At 44.1% G+C, this 17,680-nt stretch overlaps 1 protein-coding gene across 4 annotated transcripts in view; it reads right to left on the bottom strand.

Moving 5' to 3' along the window:
* Positions 1-17,680, bottom strand: part of INTS3 (integrator complex subunit 3) — a 38,011-nt gene that overhangs the window by 16,767 nt on the left and 3,564 nt on the right. For all 4 annotated transcript variants that reach the window (XM_077156219.1, XM_077156221.1, XM_077156220.1 and 1 more), the window contains exons 2-9: positions 13,904-13,987; positions 12,973-13,056; positions 6,855-6,968; positions 6,580-6,664; positions 5,161-5,227; positions 2,701-2,845; positions 1,681-1,810; positions 454-551 (exon numbers count right to left, since the gene is read on the bottom strand). In XM_077156219.1, the coding sequence (XP_077012334.1) occupies positions 454-551; positions 1,681-1,810; positions 2,701-2,845; positions 5,161-5,227; positions 6,580-6,664; positions 6,855-6,968; positions 12,973-13,056; positions 13,904-13,987 (807 nt within the window). The remainder of the gene's footprint in view (positions 1-453; positions 552-1,680; positions 1,811-2,700; positions 2,846-5,160; positions 5,228-6,579; positions 6,665-6,854; positions 6,969-12,972; positions 13,057-13,903; positions 13,988-17,680) is intronic.

Raw genomic sequence — 17,680 nt, 5'->3', positions numbered from 1 at the left:
CAGCCGTGCTTGGAAACAAAAAGGCCAGAGATATTGTGTTATTTTCTCCCTGAGGGCTCATGGTTTACTCAGAGGAGCCACGAGTTCCCCAAAATCAACACCCTCACTCTACCCCCTTTTCCTTTTTATAGCATATTTTACATTTGCAAATTACTTTGCTTGCATTGGTCTGATGTCTATCTGGGACAGACGGAAAGTGTCACAAAAGCAGCAGCTGGATCTCTCCTACTCAACATTGTACCCCCAGTTCTTAGCACTGTGCTGAAAAGATAAAAGGTGTTGGATAAGTAGACAGAGAATGAACAAAGGAAAGGGGCCAGCAGTCAGGGAGATGAGGGTGCCCACTTGGCCAGCACACCACTGTTCAGTATCCAATGGTAACAGATCTGTGAACTGAAGGAAAGGCCAGCTAGGACCTGCAACTTTTCTGCCTACTGCAAAAGGTCAGCTTACCCGGGAAGTCATGAATAGGAGCTTAGTCTCCATATCTGGGGTTAGACGACATGCGAGGAATTTTCTGGACGTTCTTGACTGAAGAAGCTGCAAGATACCTGAACCAAATGTGGAAGGGAAGAGAAAAGAGAGAAGGCTGAGGGCCAGAGGGAATGGAAGGCGGGTGGGAAGCCTGGCCCAGGTACTGATGGCCAGTGGTCTTGCTCATGGGGAAATTCTAAAACAAGAGCAAAGAAGGTCAAGCATAGGTACAAGCAGGGGGTTGGGGGGGGGGGGTTACTAAGAAGCATCTATGTGTTCTGCCCCTCCAACTACCATCCCCAGAATCCAGCTATATTAATTCACTTCTGCTGGCCCCCTACTCACATTATTCCAGATGGCAACATGTGGGAAAGTTAGGGGGAAAATATGGGAAATCCGGGCTTTCTTCCTTCTCCTCATGGATTAAATGAGTGAAAATATGTGTGCCTAGCACACAAGCAGACATTCAAAATAACTCAATACATGTTCAGCATAAGGGGTGCTTTGGATTGTACCAGAACTTTCTTCTCTTTTTTCCTGATTTGCCAGTGCCCAAACTATTGCTTTGAGTTTATGTGTGTGTATGCGTATACACGTGTGCTGAAGGTAAGGCGGGGAGCAAATCTGTATGGTTACTGTTCAGACAGTAAGTAGGACCCTACAAAGGGAGAAAGGATATGAAAAGGACCCTGTCACAGGGAGGCATACAGAGACTCTTTCCCTCCCCGCCCAGAGGATTTTGGCCAAGTTGGATCTGTCGAATTACAGGCAAGACAGATCCCAGGGAGGGGCCTTCTCTTACAGGACTAATTCCAGCCCCTCTGCTGACTCAATCTCACGAGGTGACCTCTGACTCCCCTACTGGACTCAGTGAAACTGGAAATCGGCCATCAGCTCACCTCCTGAGCCAAAGAGCTGTAGGGAAGAGGAGGACCACAGTTCTCCGTCTCACTTCTTTCTCAGGAGTAATGACAGCAGGAGTCTGCCAAGTAGGGGCTGTCTAGGAACCACATGAATTGTTCTGCACCTCAGCTATTCCCACATCCAGTTGCACTTGGCAGAGCCTGCCCTGTCGAAGCTTCCTATATCTGACTGCCAAGACGCCAGGGACTCTCCTACCCACTAACCTTTGCCCTTTTGATTCAAGCCAGACATACACACTGACCTCCCACCTCTCAAGGCCAGGATGCCTAGTCCCTTACTTACCAGTGAACTGGGGACTCAAGGCCTGGGGGTTATGGATAATGTCTTTCCAAAGCAGTTCAAATTCTGGTATCCTAGCAACATTCTGAAGTAGTCTTACGAGGTCCCGGCCAATCATTAAACATTCCATGAACTTGATGGGGAGGAGGGTGGGGGTGGGCAGGAAAGAGAATAAAAACATGTATTGTTTACCTGCTGAAGGCAGGGCAAGGGAACAACATGTTCTAGGGAGGGAAGGAAAGAGGGTCGAAGGGACTAAATGATTTCTTCTGGAACCTGGGGATTGGCTTCTAGCTGTTCAGCGGAAGAAAGCTGGAAGCTGGGGACTGACAGCCATGATGAGAATTTACTGGGAACTGCTGAAGCCTGCTTATTAATCTATTCTTCTCTCTACCCAGAACTGTTTTAACCCAGGTCAAGGGAGACTAATCCAAAAGGATGGGACTGGCAAGTTGACAACCTACCCCAAAACTCTAGGACAGTGCTAACAGAATGTGCTGGAATAATGGAAAGGCACATGTGGCTAATGAGTATCTGAAATGTGGCTTAGGCAACTAATGAGCTCAAATTTTTTATTTTATTGAGCTTTAATCAAAATAGCCATCTAAGGACAGCATAGCTCCAGGATATCTTCCTTTTCAGAGATCTGGATAGTGGACTATTCACAATCCCAACTGAGTGGGGGCAGTTACCCAGGAGGGGAGGTGAGAGGGATGATGTGACAGTGGGTACACAAGGATAGCTTGTGTCTGTGGAGCACGGCAGTGTCAATAAAGCTTATCAGGGCAATCGCCAGGACACAAGGGTCACAGACAACATTTCTAGGGACTGGGACTACTCCCCAAGGACCTACCCTTTCCACCCTCATCTGTCTAAGAATGAATGGGGGTAGGGAGGCCAAGAAACGAAACCATCTCCATCTCTCCAACACGATGACTCAGGCCCAGGTCACCACACATATCCTACAGAGGTATCCCATCCTGGGTCTCACCTCCCCACATCGTTTCTGTCCAGGTCCCTCACCCGTTCTCGAAGCAGTGAGATGCAGAAATCCACCTCCTTTTGCCGTAGGGCCTGGAGCTGGGCGGTCCCATGATGGTCAACGATGAGGCGGAGGTACGTGTACACAGCCATGGCAATGAGGATGCTGCTCTTGAGCACCCACTCCCTAGGGGAGACTGGCATCTGAGCCCTACTGGACCTACTAACCCTCTCCAATCACTGCCCCTCTGCCCCTGTGACACGGTCCCAGTACCTCAGAGATGTCTGATGATTTAGATACTGGGAGTAGGTTTTATGGATCCTTGATGATTCACTCCTATCACCTAGCTTAAAAAGTATGGACAATTCCCTAACTCTCTTTACCAGATACCCAAAAAGGGTATGTGTGGGATGAAAGTGGTCTCTTCTTACCACATAGTTACTTGACTTCCAATAAAAGAATTTTGTTTGTTGACTTATTCTTTCAAATATTTACTGAGTGCCAGTCATGTGTCAAGCATTGTGTGAAGTATTAGAGAGAAGGTCCAGCTTCTACCCAGCTCAGATGATGGGAAAAAAGGTTTTGTTAAGTGACTCTAAGTCAGCAATTTTCAGTGTGGTCTGAGGACCCACCAGAGAGTCCCAAGACCTATTCAGGACCCTGGAGTTCTCAGAACACACTGTGCCAGCTCTTCTATTATGCATGTCACCAGCAACCCATCATGCCACAAGCCTTTTCCTGGACCCCTCTCTAGCCACTGACCCCACCCCCAGACAGTGAGTCACCTGCCCTAAATCATAAACTAAATATAACATGATTTTGGATGGCAAAGCCCACTGTCCCAAGGGTATTAGAATTTCCCTGGGGAAAAGGGTAATGAAGAATTACTTGTTCCCTGCTGCTTCAATAGTGGAGAGAAAGACAGAGTAGGGAGATTGTGACAACCCTTCAATGTTGTCTCTGTGCCAAAACTGGGGAGTTGTCTCCCCCACGCAGGTAGTTTGTAAAAGCTTTAGCACCACTGCTGAAAGGCAGAGAACTGGAAGAAGAGAGGGAATTTAATTAATCCAGCAAGGCAATATCCTGAATCCAGAAAAGTCCTCGAGCCACCTAATTAAAACATTTTGGCCTGTTTTCACTGAACGAAAGCACAAGCCAAGGACACCGGGGAGCCCCCTCCTCCTAAACACACATACCCGCTTAACTTTCAACTCCACAGCCCTAGAAACACTTGGAAGGGCTTGAAAGGAAGGGTATGGAAGAAGAACAGTTTTAAACTTCTAGGTACCAAAAGACAAGAGTTTTTTTGGAAGGTGGGAAAAAAGATTGCAGCGCTGACTGGCAATTATTTGATGTACACTAAGACTGAGCAGTAATTGCCCCAATTTGGGAAATTCAGCTTCGAGGTATGGAAACAGGGAGATGCTTGGCACCAGGAATAAAAGGAGGAAAATCACTTTTTTAGGAAAACTGCCAGAGGAGATAATTAATTTATTTGGGTCCTGTTATGTGGTAATGAAGAGTAGATGAGGTTAAAGGAACAGAACCCAAGAGAAGCTGAGACCTGGAAGGAAATCGCCAGGACCTTGTGTGCTGGTGTGAAGCTACCAACAATGAAAGACATGCCTCCAGCCCCAGAGGCAGCTGCATATCCATGCCTGGAGCACTAGGTGGCACTGCACAGCAGACCTGGCACAGCACTCAAGCTTGGGCAAAGCAAAGAACACAGCCATCTCTTTCACAAGGGTCTGAAAAACGAGAAGAGATCCATTCTTCTTTCAAGCATAGGAAATTTGGATATTACTCTCAATCATTTGACTACTCTGGTGTCCTCACTCAAAAACAGACTCTGAAATCAAGCAACAGGAAGTCTTAGGTCACAGGACCAAGCGGAAGACCTGACACCCAAGCAAGTTCAGATGCGGAGCAGACCTTATAAAATTTCCAGGTCCTTAATTCTGAAGGGGAGGGGGAAGAATCAGTCAGAAAGCTCAATATGCCCTCCTCATACTCTCTACCACCGAAGCCTCCAAATCCTATGTGTAAACTCGAGCAGCGCATGTTGGTCTCTGTTCTTCTTTCCACCTGGCACTTCCCCCCAGTCAGAGCACAGGTTGGACTGAAAAGCTTAGAAGGGAGAAAGGGTACCTGCCAGGCCTGGGTGTTTGGCTGGTCGCACTCTGCTGAGCTCATTCATTCTCTCCTCCCCACCCTAACCCCCACAGATAAACATTCCAAGGAGTCTGGATCAAAAATAAACCCTTATCAGATGAAGCCAGTTTTTTCTGGGCTCTGAAATATTTTAGCAAAGACTTTCTTTCCCACTCCCTCAGTTCTAGGGCCACACCATGGTACTGATGCCTTCATGCCTCCCCCTCTCTAATTTAACGTGTTTTGGGGCCGCTGCCAAGTTTTTACACAATCCTTTCACCCCCATTTTCCACATTCACACCCCCAAGGCCATATTTGGCTCTTATCCTATCATTCATGGTGGACTTTACCTCTGTTCTGTCAGGATATCGAGAACACTCTCTGCCAACCAGATATTTTTTGCTGTAACATCCCCACCTGATTTCAAAACAGGAAAAATAAGAGAATCAGAATGGCTCTGATCAGTGACTCAGCTAATCAAATTCATTTCTTCATTCGTCTTGTTGATCCATCCCTATTTTCCCATCACTGCTGTCCAGCGTATTGGAATAAACTGCCTTTGGTTCTGTCAGTCTTTAAAGCTTCTCCCTTTACCCCCAGAGAAAAGGGAAGGTTCTGGACTTTTCCAGAGACCAGAGCTGCTAGTCTCCCATAGACTGGGAGTTGGAGTTGGAGCACTTTGACCCTTGAAAGGGAACGTCTGGGAAGGAGACACAAGAAGCCCAAGGTTGGAAAGAAGGGATGCTAGCTCAGATCAGGCCTGAGAGGTGCAGGTGGCTGGCAACAGCAGCAACACAGCACCTGGATGTCCTGAATTTTGTGTTCAAGCTCATAGCAGGCCAAGGGCCTCTTGTTTCCAAGTACAATATAGTCTTCGGTGCTTGCTATGAACTTCCTGAGGGCAGAATTAACATGCAGCAAAGCCAGACCAAAATCTTAGGGTGAGAAGTGGGGACTGGGAGTACCAAGCAGGGAAGAAAAGTGCCAGGAAAGAGGCCAAAAATAACCAGCACAATGATCCTCTGCCTTGCCCCAGGTCCCAGTTTAAAAATCCAATATTCATATTATCACATATCACCCCAACTGAGGTTCATATGCATCAAAACAGGAGCATCAATGCTACACAAATCCTACAGAGACAGCAAAGCACCAAGGGGCAAATGGCAGAATAAAGAGGCAGAGTCCGTTTTAAACAAACACATGCATTCTGAGAGTCGAAGAGGTCGTCTGGGCAGGCCTCTTGGATCTTCAGTGGCTCAGAGAGACGTCACTGATGCCAAAACAGTAACAGAACTTAAATGTCAGGGTCTGTTCTGAGATACAGTTTTGTCCCTCAGACTGGCCCCAATCAGATGACATAATTATTAAGGAGCAAATATTCAGAACATGGGGGTGGAGTCAGGGAAGATGTTGGATTTCTGAGAGCACACTGAACATGGGAACAGATAAACTGCCCTTACTTTTCTTCCTCTTCCTGATATGCCTCAAAACCTCAGAGTGAGGACTAGCTAAAACAGGCCAAATATTTTACGTCAAGACATTGATTTGACAGAAGGGAAAATGAGGTGAGACTTATTGCTTCAAAAGGACCCCTGTGGTTTTTCAATTATTTATTTCTGCAACATCCACGGCCACAAGACGTCTGTATCAGAACAGCATCAAAGTGACCCAGGAATTGAGACTCTCAGGCACTTAGTCATTCTCTATTGCCTGAATTTAGACTCAGAGCTTATTTTATTTCTTCTTCACAATCCTATTATCAAACTCACCTGCAATCTGCTTCATGAATGTCATGCAAACACCATCGGCTCCCAGAACCCCACTCTTCACTAATTCCCGTACCAACCACACCAACTAAAGGAGAAAGGAAAAGACACATGAACAGCAGAGGCTGTGAATTTGAGAAAGGGGCTAATTCAGTCACATCATAATTTACGTGCACAATGGTAGGGATGTGTTACCCCAATTTCACCTTCCTTTCCCCTTAAGAGAAAGGCTCTATCCTCTGTCATATCTTTGAGCTGGATTCTCTTTCTGGCCTTACCTGAGTTCGGCAGGTATCCTGCAACTTCAGGTACTTTTCCATAAGGATCTGGTTGATTTTATTCAGGACAATATTCATGCCATCACGACTCACCAGAGCCAAGTCTCGATAACACTGTGAGAAGTAAGGATTGTGAGCAGCCAGCAAGTTGGGGATAAGGCTCCCAACCTGATCCACAACGGACTCCCTGACCCCCAGCCTCTGACAGTTTAACAATGCCAGTGGGACAGAGTGGTAATATAAAATTTCTATTCTGTTTAGGCCTAAGAGTCACCCCCAAGAGAGCCTCTTTTGTTGCTCAGATGTGGCCTCTCTCTCGAGCCAATATGATGAGCAGTCTCACCACCCTCCCCCTCTCTGCGTGGGACATGACTCCCAGGGGTGTGGACCTTCCTGGCAACGTGGGACAGAAATCCTAGAATGGACTGAGACTCAGCATCAAGGGATTGAGAAAAACCCTAGAAAGAGCTGAGAATTAACATCAAGAGACTGAGAGAACCTTCTTGACCCAAACGGCGAAGAGTAAAATGAGACAAAGTGTCAATGGCTGAGAGATTCCAAACAGAGTGGAGAGGTTATCCTGGAGGTTATTCTTATGCATTAAGTAGGTATCACCTTGTTGTTCTAGATGTAGTGGAGAGGCTGGAGGGAACTGCCTGAAAATGTAGAGCTGTGTTCCAGTAGCCATGTTTCTTGATGAAGACTGAACAATGATATAGCTTTCACAATGAGACTCTGTGAATGTGAAAACCTTATGTCTGATGCTCCTTTTAGCTACTATATCAACAGAAGAGTAGAACATATGGAATAAAAATAAATAATAGGGGGAACAAATGTTAAAATAAATTCAGTTTGAAATAGTGGTAAATGAAAGCGAGGAGTAAGGGGTACGGTACGCATAGTTTTTTTTTTTCTCTATTATCATTTTATTTCTTTTTCTGTTGTCTTTTTATTTCTTTTTCTAAATCGATGCAAATGTACTAAGAAATGATGAATATGCAATTATGTGATGATATTAAGAATTACTGATTATATATGTAGAATGGAATGATTTCTAAATGTTTTGTTTGTTAATTTTTTTTAATTAATAAAAAAAAAGTTAAAAAAAATTTCTATTCTGGATGCTTTCCTTCCACAGGGCCCCTTCATCCCAAACCTACCCCTTGTCTGTCACAGAGAGTTGGAAAAGGGACTGAACTACCCTCTTTAATAAGGCAGGAAAGCCTGCTGGGCAAGGCTTCTAGTCTTATCCCTGTTCCCCTACCTCCCTCCTTAGGAAGTCTCACACTGTTTGATGCCACAAGCTGAGCAAAACCAGGTGGAGGCCATCTGCTTTTTCTCTGCCAGTAAAAGGTCACTGCCAAATGGGTTCAGTTGAACAGGTTGGAAAGGATCCCAAAGAGTCTTTTAGACCAATATTGCCCCAGTCAGATGCAATCAGGGCTGGAAGTGCTAAGGTAAGAGTATCCAGGAACCAGGGCCCCAGACAGAATGAGCACCTCCTTAAACCAAGCTTCTTCAACTAAATATCTTTCTTTTCTCTGGGCTGCTCTTTGCTTCAGCCAAACATTGAAAAAGGAGGGGTCCTCCAGGCTGGGGGAAGTGAAGAAGGGCATGCTAATTTCTTTTGTGAATGTTACTGCTTCCCTTCTTCCTCAGGTGTTTTTCACCCTGCCTCTCTAGTGAGACCTGACCACTGGAGGGACACCTGAGGGGCCCTCAGTAGCTACCTCTTTAGCCTGCTGAGTTCTACCCTATCCGGGTCCCATCAGAAAGGGTACAAATTAGGTTAGTAGCACCTCCGAACCCCTGCAGGCTAGTAGAAAGGGTGGCATCAACAACAACAACAATAATAATAACAGCTAAAATACTTGGCATTGTCCTTTTTATTAGATATAGTACTGCATTAACCCACACAGCAACCCTCTGAAATAGGTACTATTTATCATTAGCCCCGTTTTTACCGATGACAAACAGGCATAGAGAAGACAAAGTAACTTGCCCCAGGCCACCAAGGAGATAAGAAGAACCAGGCTTCAAATCCAGACAGTATCTAGACTCCAAGCTCTTACCCACCTCTTATACCAATCTTAGAAATAATTAAAAGGAGAAAAGGCTGCTAGGGGTAGAGGTAAGATTGTGATTCCATAGCTTTGAGGCTACTACACTTCTAAACCTTTTCATCACAAGCACAGAAAAAGAAGAGGCCCTCCAGGCCAGCTGCTCCCTGATGCTGGTGTGATTAGGAACTCCCGGGAGCTTGGCTATTATCACTTTCTCCTGTGTCTATTGTCCTTACATCAAACTAAATGATTGACCACAATATCAACATGGAAATACCCCATACACAATAAATAAAGTTTTCATACCCACAGGAGAATTTTTTTTTCTGATTTCATCTGGGGTGAGGGCTGGGAGATCAGAAATATAAACAAGGGGTGGAAACAACCCAAATGTTCCTCAAGGGATGAATGGATAAACAAAATGTTTTACATCTACACAATAGAATATTATTCAGCCACTAAAAGGGATGTAGTTTTGACACATGCTACAACTAATGGATGAACCTTAAAAACCATGCTACATGGGTGCACGGGTAGTTTAGCGGTTACAATGCCCAGCTTTCACGTGTGAGATCTAAGATCCAAGTTCGATTCCCGGACCATGCACCCAAAAGAAAAAAAAAAAAAAAACCCTGCTGCATGAAAGAAGTCAGACACAAAAGATCACATACTGTGTGATTCCATTTATAGGAAACATTCAGAATAAGTAAATCCATAGAGACAGAAAGCAGACCAATGGTTGCCAGGGGCTGGGAGGAGGGGGAATAAGAAAGGACTGCTTAATGGGGTTGCCTTTAGGGGTGACGAAAATGTCTTGGAACTAGACAGTGGTGATGGCTGCACAGCTTTGTGAACGTTATTACAGGTCACTGAACTGTACACTATAAAACGGTTAATGGCTCATTTTATGTTAGGCAAATCTTACCTCAATTAAAAAAAATAACAGAAACAAGAAAACACGGAAAAGATAAGAGGGCACAGTGACCCATTGTCAAAGTGCTGATCAGCCAATGTTGATAGTTCAGCTTCGGCCTCCCCCAGAGGTAAGCCAGAGAGTAGGGAGAGATGAGGAAGGACGCAGAAGCAGGAGGAAAGTCGGTGTCAGGCTAAAGATAGGGATGCTAATAACTAGAGAGGAGCCCTGTCTGTTCAAAACCAGAAATCTCAGGAATGCAGAACAGACCCTGGACGGGGAGGGAGATCAAGTCTCTGAAGAGACACAGAGTCAGTGGAAGAGAACAGAGTCTGTCTGCCTAATTCAATGCTCCATCCGGGATCTTTATCAACCATAACTACTAGTAACACGTGGCAGCCAAGTACCAGGAGTGTCATATGCCTGATGCTGCCAGTTGCCTCATTGATCTCTGTGCGAGTTTGCTGACTGGCTTGGAAGAGAAACAGATGGGGGAAAAACTCAGTAGGGATGGAGAAGAGAAGAGTCTCAAAAAGAAAGGAAAGGTGGATAGGGTGGGGCTAAGAGAGCACATCTATCTTCCTGGCCATGCTGAGATAAAATGTTGCAGCCTAGCCCCTAACTTTCCTTCTGGAGCTGCCTGTTGAAAGAACTGCCCAGACCAAGAACTGCTAGGACCTGGGTCTTTGAGGCTTTATGAAAAGAGACCTTGGTGTTGATTTTAGAGCTCTTTCTAAAACTACCATCTAACTGCTAGACCCTACACAGAAGCTTAGGCTTCCAGCTCAGCTTCCCCCTCACAAAAGCACCCTAGCCAGGCCTCCCAGTTGTTCAGTTCAGACATCAAGTCGGAATCAAATAAACTCAAAGAATATAAACATTCATAAGAACTGCCAAGAAGACAGATGCAAGCCAGGAAGGCAAAAAATGAAACAAAATCCACCCCATGCACATTCCACTCTCTACCAATATGTGACCTGCATTCTTAACTGAGTTATCTTGTTCACCTGTTCAATCTTCCCCCTAGTTTCATCCACTAAAAAATCCCAGAGAGCTAGTGCTAGCTCCTTGAACACTGCCTGCAAGCAGTGAGCCAATCCTCAGCCCATGCTTTCCCAGAGCAGGGAAATGGGTTCAACACTCAGTTTCCACTATCACCTTCTCCACCATCCCCACCTCACAACCTGTGGAGATTCAGGAATAACTCAATCTCAAATCCATCCTAAGGTTTCTAATGCAGAGTCAGAATTAACCCCAAATAAACCTTGAGAAAAAAAGTCTTCTTGCTTTAAGTTGAAACCTAACACAATGCCACCAGTATCAGTTCTCATCATAACTCCCACCTATAACTCCGGTAGGACAGAAGTGTATCACAAGATAATTGCACTTTATAACAAGAATGCTCAAAGACTTAGGGAGATATAGTACTGATCCTTTCACCAGCCTCTGATCTGGCTCCAGATCTCTAAATGAATCACCACCTGACAGTTCCTTACTCCCCTAAAAATATGTCCTCCTAATTCCCTGCCTCTACCCCCTTTGTCAGAAGAGGCCTGGTCTGCAGCTTGGTCTAGGAGGTTCACAGTAGAAGTTTCCAAGTAAAAGTTTCATTCCCAAATTTTTCCATGTGAGCATGGATGCTGGCACAGCTCTTAACTAGCTAGCTATGAGATCCCAGGCAAGATGTTCCATTTCCCTAGAGGACCTGGGCCCCCCTCATGGGGCTGGGCAGGGGGAAAAACAAGAGGAGATGTTCTAGTCTCTTGATATGTCTGAATGGCCAAAATCATGGCGTAAGAAGCATTTAAAACCCAGAGCCCTAAGGTTTCTCACTGCCAGACCAGGGAAAAAGCTAGAAAAATCACATAAACCCTGCCCTTCACTGAAGTTTACTAATTTACCCTGACTGATTTAGATCCTATCTGTGTGTGTGTGTGTGTGTGTGTGTGTGTGTGTGTGTGTGTGTGTGTGTGTGGGTGTGTGTGTGTGTGTGTGTGTGTATGGGGTGGGGGGTGGGGGAACAACAACTACAAAATCTTCCCTTCCCAGCAAGCAAGACTAATTTGCACTGAGGTGACTAATGAGATTCTAATCGCATTATAAAAATTCACACAAGAGAAACTTAAACCTTAATCCCAACCCCTCTACTCCCATGTTTGCCAGCTATTTATTTATAATAGAGGGGCTGAAATAGAATAAAACAAAATGATAGAAAAGAAAAAAATAAATAAAGGGCTGGGCTGGTTCATATCACTGTTTAACACCAAACTGGAGACATTCATTTGTCTTTGGGAATCCTTATGATACATTCAGTATGCAAATAAACTGGTAACTCATCCAAGTCCCAGCCTAAAATGGCCTGGCTCTCCTGGGAAACCAAGAACTATGAATACTTGGTGCGCTACTGCCCTCCTTCACCTTAGACCCTACTCCAGCTGGCACCAGGGGAATACAAATACATCAGTTCCCATGCCCATAAATCCTTCCCCTGAGACTGATTTAAGTAGCTCTGCCAGAGGACCATGGGCATCCTGTTTTGTCCCTGGGGATGATTTTCCTTTGGTTCTTCTTAATTTCTCTGACTTCCAATTATCTCATAGGTAAACTAGGAATGTTTGGGGGGAGAGGATAAAGCCATCAACTTCATATGGTTTCTTGAGAGGATTAAATGAAATCTTGCCTGGAGAGAGCCTAATGCACTGCTGGGCACAAAGCATATGTTCATTCTATGTGAGTTTCTCTCCACACCCCTCTTGTTCAGAGAAGAGCCAACGAGAATATTAAATTCCCCACTCTGAGCCCTTCTCAGTTAGTGTCACACAGTTAATGTCAGATAACAGACATACTTCTAACATACTTCTAATTAAATCCCAACTCTTTTAACCTTGCTTCATGAAGCTAAACTTTAAAATTCTTTAAATGTTTTTCCACTCTCATGACTGCCTTTTCATGCCTTTTTAGATTCTAGCCTTATAATCTAAAGACAGACAAAGCATTTCAATTAGAGAATGACCAATTCACTGAGAGTAAAAAGAAGCTCTGGTCAGAAGAACCAGGGTCTAATATTATTCTAGTTAAACTGTAAGTTCTACCACAGATCTCATCTGAGAAGGGTTTATAGGCCCAGAACAAGCAATCTTACCTTCTGGGCTTGGGCAGGTTCAGTGAGGACCAGCGTGAAGAGACCCAGGCAGATTTCCTCATGCTGGGGAGGGCCTTTGCACACCTGCGATATGAGGAAGGAAAAAACTAGTTGTTACTCATGGGGAGAAAGTTCTTAGATAAAGTTTGTTCCAGGAATTGGGACTCCTGAGTAACCTGCAAAAAGGAGTCATCAATTCTTAAATCTAATAATTTCTTTCTCCTAAAAGTGATGGGGCATCTGTGTCAGGAACAAGGTAGAGGGAAGGGATGGACCCTTGTTGTTTTCTCCAAGGATTACTACAGGCCAGGAACAGAAAGTAAAGAGAATGTCTAAGACGAGGGAAAAAAAATTTCCACCACCTTTATCAAACCTTAACAGCTTTCAGTAGAGAGGGAGCTGCAAAGTCAGTCATGGAGTAACAGTTGCACCTGACTCACAAGCGGGAGACCAAGGCCCTGATCCTAGATCTGTCAGAGACCCAACCATGACCTTGGGCAAATCACTGTACCTCTGAAATTCATAAAGCGAAGACATAAATAAGCATAATAGACTAATAGTATACATAATGTTTACTGACCATTCATTATGCGCCAGGGACTATTCCAAGTCCTTTACATGTACTATCTCAAATCCTTCCAATCATGCAGGTTGATTATGAAATGTAAAAGATCAAATATGTGAGATTGCTTTGCAAAGAAATCACTATAGAACTGTAAGTTATTTTTTCACCGAGACTGTTATTTAAAGATGCTTAAGCTTCCAAGAGATGGACTCCCACAGATGGAAGAGAGAAAAGTTGTGAAAGATGGTTCGGGAAGGCAGGACATGAACTAATTCCCCTAATTCCTAGCCACTTGTTCTTTCCTTCTTTTTTGTTTCAGGGCTCTCAAAGAAGCAGAGACGGACGTGAGGAGAGTACTATACTTACGTAGGCATTGAGGGCATCATTGGCCTCTCTCTCTGAAACACCAGCAGTCATGGATGTAACAATGCTCATACACCTTTCCAGTCTCTGTTTGAAGGGGTAAGAAAAAATTTAAGAGTATGTCATACCACCACCTATGGAGCACTTTTTGCTTTCCCAAAAAATAAAAAAATTAAAAATTCAAACATGAGACAGATGAGCATGCTAAAGTCATCATGGGGCTATAATCAGGAAAAATTCATAATGTGGAAACCAGACAGGCAACCTGGTATCTTTCATACATAAATTGCAAGGGAAAAAAAGGGAGCAGGGAAACACCTATATTAAGAGATTTAAGATATTAACCCACTGAATAAAATAAGAATCCATGAACGCATACTGATACATAGATAATACATACATAATAAATAAAAGGGAAAGCTCTTTCTTGGAGTAGAATGCAAACTAATATATATATATATAGAAGGAATGATGGGAGTGATAATTGACTCAGGCAAACATCGTCAATGGATACTAAAATCAGTAGGTGAAAATTTCACAGGAAAGAAGATATTTACATAGGATTAAGGTATCTCTCTATAAAATACTTACTAATTACAAAGGAAAAATAATAACTGCAGAAAAACCTGGAAAGCACCATCTTACTCAAGTCATCAAAGTTAGTATCATCATAATGGTGCTGTGGCCATGTTTTAAAAAAACAAGTTTTCTCTCACAGACAAACATACAAAGTTTTACAGATGAAATGATATGTCTTGACTTTGCTTCAGAAGAATCCAGAGCAGTCTGGGGAGAGAAAACAAGATTGCCATGTCCAGGAGAGCACTGAAGCAGAGTGATAGCTATGTGGGGTTATACTATTCTCTCTACCTTTTTAAGTTTGAAACTTCCCCCCAAAAGTTAAAAACACAATACGATGGAAAATTATCCAGCTGTAAAAAGGAATGAAGTTCTGATACATGCTACGTTAAGGATGAACCTTGAAAATCTTATGCCAGACATGAAAGGACAAATATTATAACTCCACTTACACAAAATATCTAGATAGGTAAATTCATGGAGACAGAAAGTAGATTAGTGGTTATCGAGGGAAGGGGGAGGGGAGAATGGGGAGTTATTACTTGATGGGTAAAAGCTTCTGTTTGGGATGACGAAGAAGTCTTGGAAATAGTAGTACTAGCTGAACAACACTGTAAATGTAATTAATGCCAATGAATTGTATATGTAAAAATGGTTAAAATGGCAAAGTGTATGTTATATAGATTTTATCACCAACAAAAAAGTTTAAAATACTTTCTAAAAAACAAAGTGTGAGGAAACACAAAGGTGGGGACAGCAGCATCAATATCTATTCAAGGGCCACTCCAGCACCAAACGCCAATCCTAACATGGCATGTGCTCAGCACTATAAGATCTTGCTCACTCATCCCTGTTCCAAAAGCATTTAATACTGAATGTTAATAATGCATCAACAAAATGTTTCTCATATTAAGCCTGTGAGCCTCCCCATTATCACTACCTGAACAACTTCCTGAGTCCTTCAAAACCTCATCTTGAGGATTAACCCCAAAACTACTCAAGGAAAGGCACTTCCCTATTCCGAGTAATGAAGATGCTGAGACAAAAGCAGGCAGGACTAGGGTGAAAATTTATCAGGTTCACTTCCACCTGATCCTAGGGGTCATCGCAAAACATCCTGTCAAGAACTGGTCCTACTGCAGCATCATGTAGGACTAATGGCAATGGGAAAGAGATCTAGGAATGAATGACAATCACGCTTCTCCTGTGACATCATCCTGAGGTTGCCTATGTCCATTCCTGTCTAAGATCTCTAAGTGGTGCAGGGCAGAACTGAGGGTTAAAGCAAGGAGTTTCTGTAGCTACAAAGCTTCAAACTGGATTAAGCCCAAAGCCACTTCAAACCACTGGGTTCGAAAGCATTACAATTTCACCACCCCACATCGTTCTGACTATATTCCCAAATTAGGTCAGATCAGCATGCTCAATCTTAATAAAAAGCACCTCGTACTTGTGAAGGGGAGCTGTGAGATCACATGAAAGCTGAGCTGTGAGTCTCCTAATCCTCCTCTCCCACAAACTCTGAAAGCCATTACCTCGTCCAGCTCCTTTATAAGGGGAGGAAAGGAAAAACCTCAGGCTGGAGTTTCTCTCTTTTGAAATCTTATCCCTCTCCACCCAAGATATTTATCAACAACTGGAACATCAATGACTCCAGCTGCCAGGTCCAGACTAGGGAAGCTCTCGGGAGACCCCTTTACCCAGCCTAGGTTAACAAGCAGTTTCAGAGTGGAGAGAGCTAGGGAGCAGGGAGCAGTACAGAATTCTAAAATTCTAGATATTGCTTCCTACTCAAAGGAAGAAACCTCTGCTGAAACAGAGGAACTAGAGGAGAACAAGAAAAGCTAAACAGCAACTGGCTAATGAACAACTGGACTGACAGGAAGCAGAGCATAGAGAAACCCCACTATCCACTTGTTAGCGTTAGGCCAAACTTGAGAGTTACTCAGTCTCTCTAAACGTTGGTTTTCTAGCTTGAAAAACAAGAGATAATACTTATATCACAAGGGTACTCTGAGGATTAAACATGTAAAAGCTCCTAGGATAGCCTCAGTTGAATCAGAATCTATTCAATTTGTGGAGAACCTCGGCAATCACACAACTAAATCGATGAGGACTACCTCCCTACCCTCTGAAAATATGGGCCAGCATGTTCTTAAAGATTCCTGAAAACTAAATCATACTATAGGATATGGGTAAACCCTTGACTGAACTGAAAAGCTTCCTCCCCTACTTAACCTCCTCAAATGTTTGCTTTTTAGCCTTTTAGGAGGGAAGAGGAAAAGGAAGGGGAGAGGGAAGAAGAGCTGACTGACGGATCTGTACAAGACCATCTTGCAGAGGTGGATGCACGGCCCTATGGCTGCCGAGTTTCTGGCTGGGATCTAATGCACACAGACTCTGGACTGAGCAGGGTTTCGCTAGGCCCCTCCTGGTATTCCAGGCTCTGGTTAGAGGCCTGAGTCAATTACATGGGTCACTGCCCAGTCAAGGAGAGAAGTGGCCTCCTGGAGCAGGAAGGCCCAGTGCAGGATGTAGAAAGCGGGAAAGTCAAGAATTTGGACAGGCAGATGAAAGCAATGAGGAAAGACATGTGAGTGCCAGTCCCTCCCAGGCCACAGAAGTACAGAAGATGCTGCTTTTCCTGAACTACACCAAGTACTTTTCCAAACTATGATGGGAGAATTGATTACAAATCATTCAGGGTGACAGAAGGACCAACCCCCCTCAAACAGGCTCAGAGAAAGCCAGATTCCTGCACTAAAGTAGAAGTACCCCCAGTTTTCAGGGGCCCTCAGTAAAAATCAAATCATAAACGCAGTTTACAAGAATTGCTGGTAGGAATGGCTATGTTTAGAGTAAACCCTCCACAGCAGCACCTCAGAGAGGTGAGTAAATATTTACCATCTCTAGGAGCTCCAGAACTAATTTTTCTAGTACTAAGGCTACCTGACCATGGTTTCCATGACAGCAGCAGTCAATGGAATGGAGGTAGTGGGGGGTGAGGGAGGCCTTCCAGTTTGCCAGGATATACCTGAAGCTGGGGACTGAAGTTAGAGCGTTCCTCTAACCTCTCAGGTCCCTTCTTGGGCTCCTTCAGCCAAGTGAACATCCTGTCTAGTAAAGAGGGTACAGTAAATATTGCTCCTTATGGGAAGTCAGTGGCCTTCACGGGCTGAATTCTACTGTCTTCCGAACAGG

This window comes from Tamandua tetradactyla, chromosome 4 (assembly GCF_023851605.1).
Source record: "Tamandua tetradactyla isolate mTamTet1 chromosome 4, mTamTet1.pri, whole genome shotgun sequence".
Taxonomy (NCBI): domain Eukaryota; kingdom Metazoa; phylum Chordata; class Mammalia; order Pilosa; family Myrmecophagidae; genus Tamandua; species Tamandua tetradactyla.
Note: the sequence above shows the minus strand (reverse complement) of the source record. Positions and strands in the feature narration are given on the sequence as shown.